Here is a 649-nt window from a genome sequence, read left to right on the forward strand (position 1 = left end):
CTATGACGTAATAATGTTACGTATATTACGTAATGCAAGCAAATTACAGTGATTAATCATTTTTTTGAAGCTTTATTATTTGATATATAAGTGCAAGAATTTTATCCAAAAAAATTATAAACCAGTTTTAACTGTTATCATTGGGGCCAAAGAAACAATCTAAGAGCAAAATTATTATTTAGTGGCCACGAACTGCAGGATGACAACGGCATATATAGGAATTTACAAAAGGCAGAAAAGGGTAACGAACTCTATTTTTAATGCGATTGGTAAACACTAGATGAGTAAGACAATACAGCATGATTATTTCATGCCTTATTTTGCACAAGAACAGTCCATTGTCAATACTCTGCCCACTGATCACTCACCGTGTTTCATCATGACTGTCAGAAACTTGACGACGACCTTTGAACAGGGTCGAAGCAGGACTTGACGCTTGCCACGCTTTTCGGCATTGCACAGGCACTTGAGGGCATCAGCGAGCACGTTCATGCGCACCATGGTGGCTGTGTGTTATGAACCTGAATTTATAATATAATTAATGATTTATTGATATAAGCACATACCGCATGCAATAAGTGCAACTGAAGAGTCCACACAATCATATTCTAATCTCTAACAAATTGCTTTCTTATATTTTAGCTGCCGA

General features: G+C 36.7%; 1 protein-coding gene across 2 annotated transcripts in view; it reads right to left on the minus strand.

Annotated features, from left to right (window-relative positions):
* LOC100180346 (40S ribosomal protein S15Aa) overlaps positions 1-649 on the minus strand; it is a 3,940-nt gene that overhangs the window by 1,574 nt on the left and 1,717 nt on the right. For both annotated transcript variants that reach the window (XM_009862629.3, XM_009862630.3), the window contains exon 2: positions 369-521. In XM_009862629.3, coding sequence (XP_009860931.1) covers positions 369-501 — 133 coding nt within the window. In that variant the 5' untranslated portion in view covers positions 502-521. The remainder of the gene's footprint in view (positions 1-368; positions 522-649) is intronic.

This window comes from Ciona intestinalis, unplaced genomic scaffold (genome assembly GCF_000224145.3).
Source record: "Ciona intestinalis unplaced genomic scaffold, KH HT000016.2, whole genome shotgun sequence".
In the NCBI taxonomy this organism is placed as follows: Eukaryota; Metazoa; Chordata; class Ascidiacea; order Phlebobranchia; family Cionidae; genus Ciona; species Ciona intestinalis.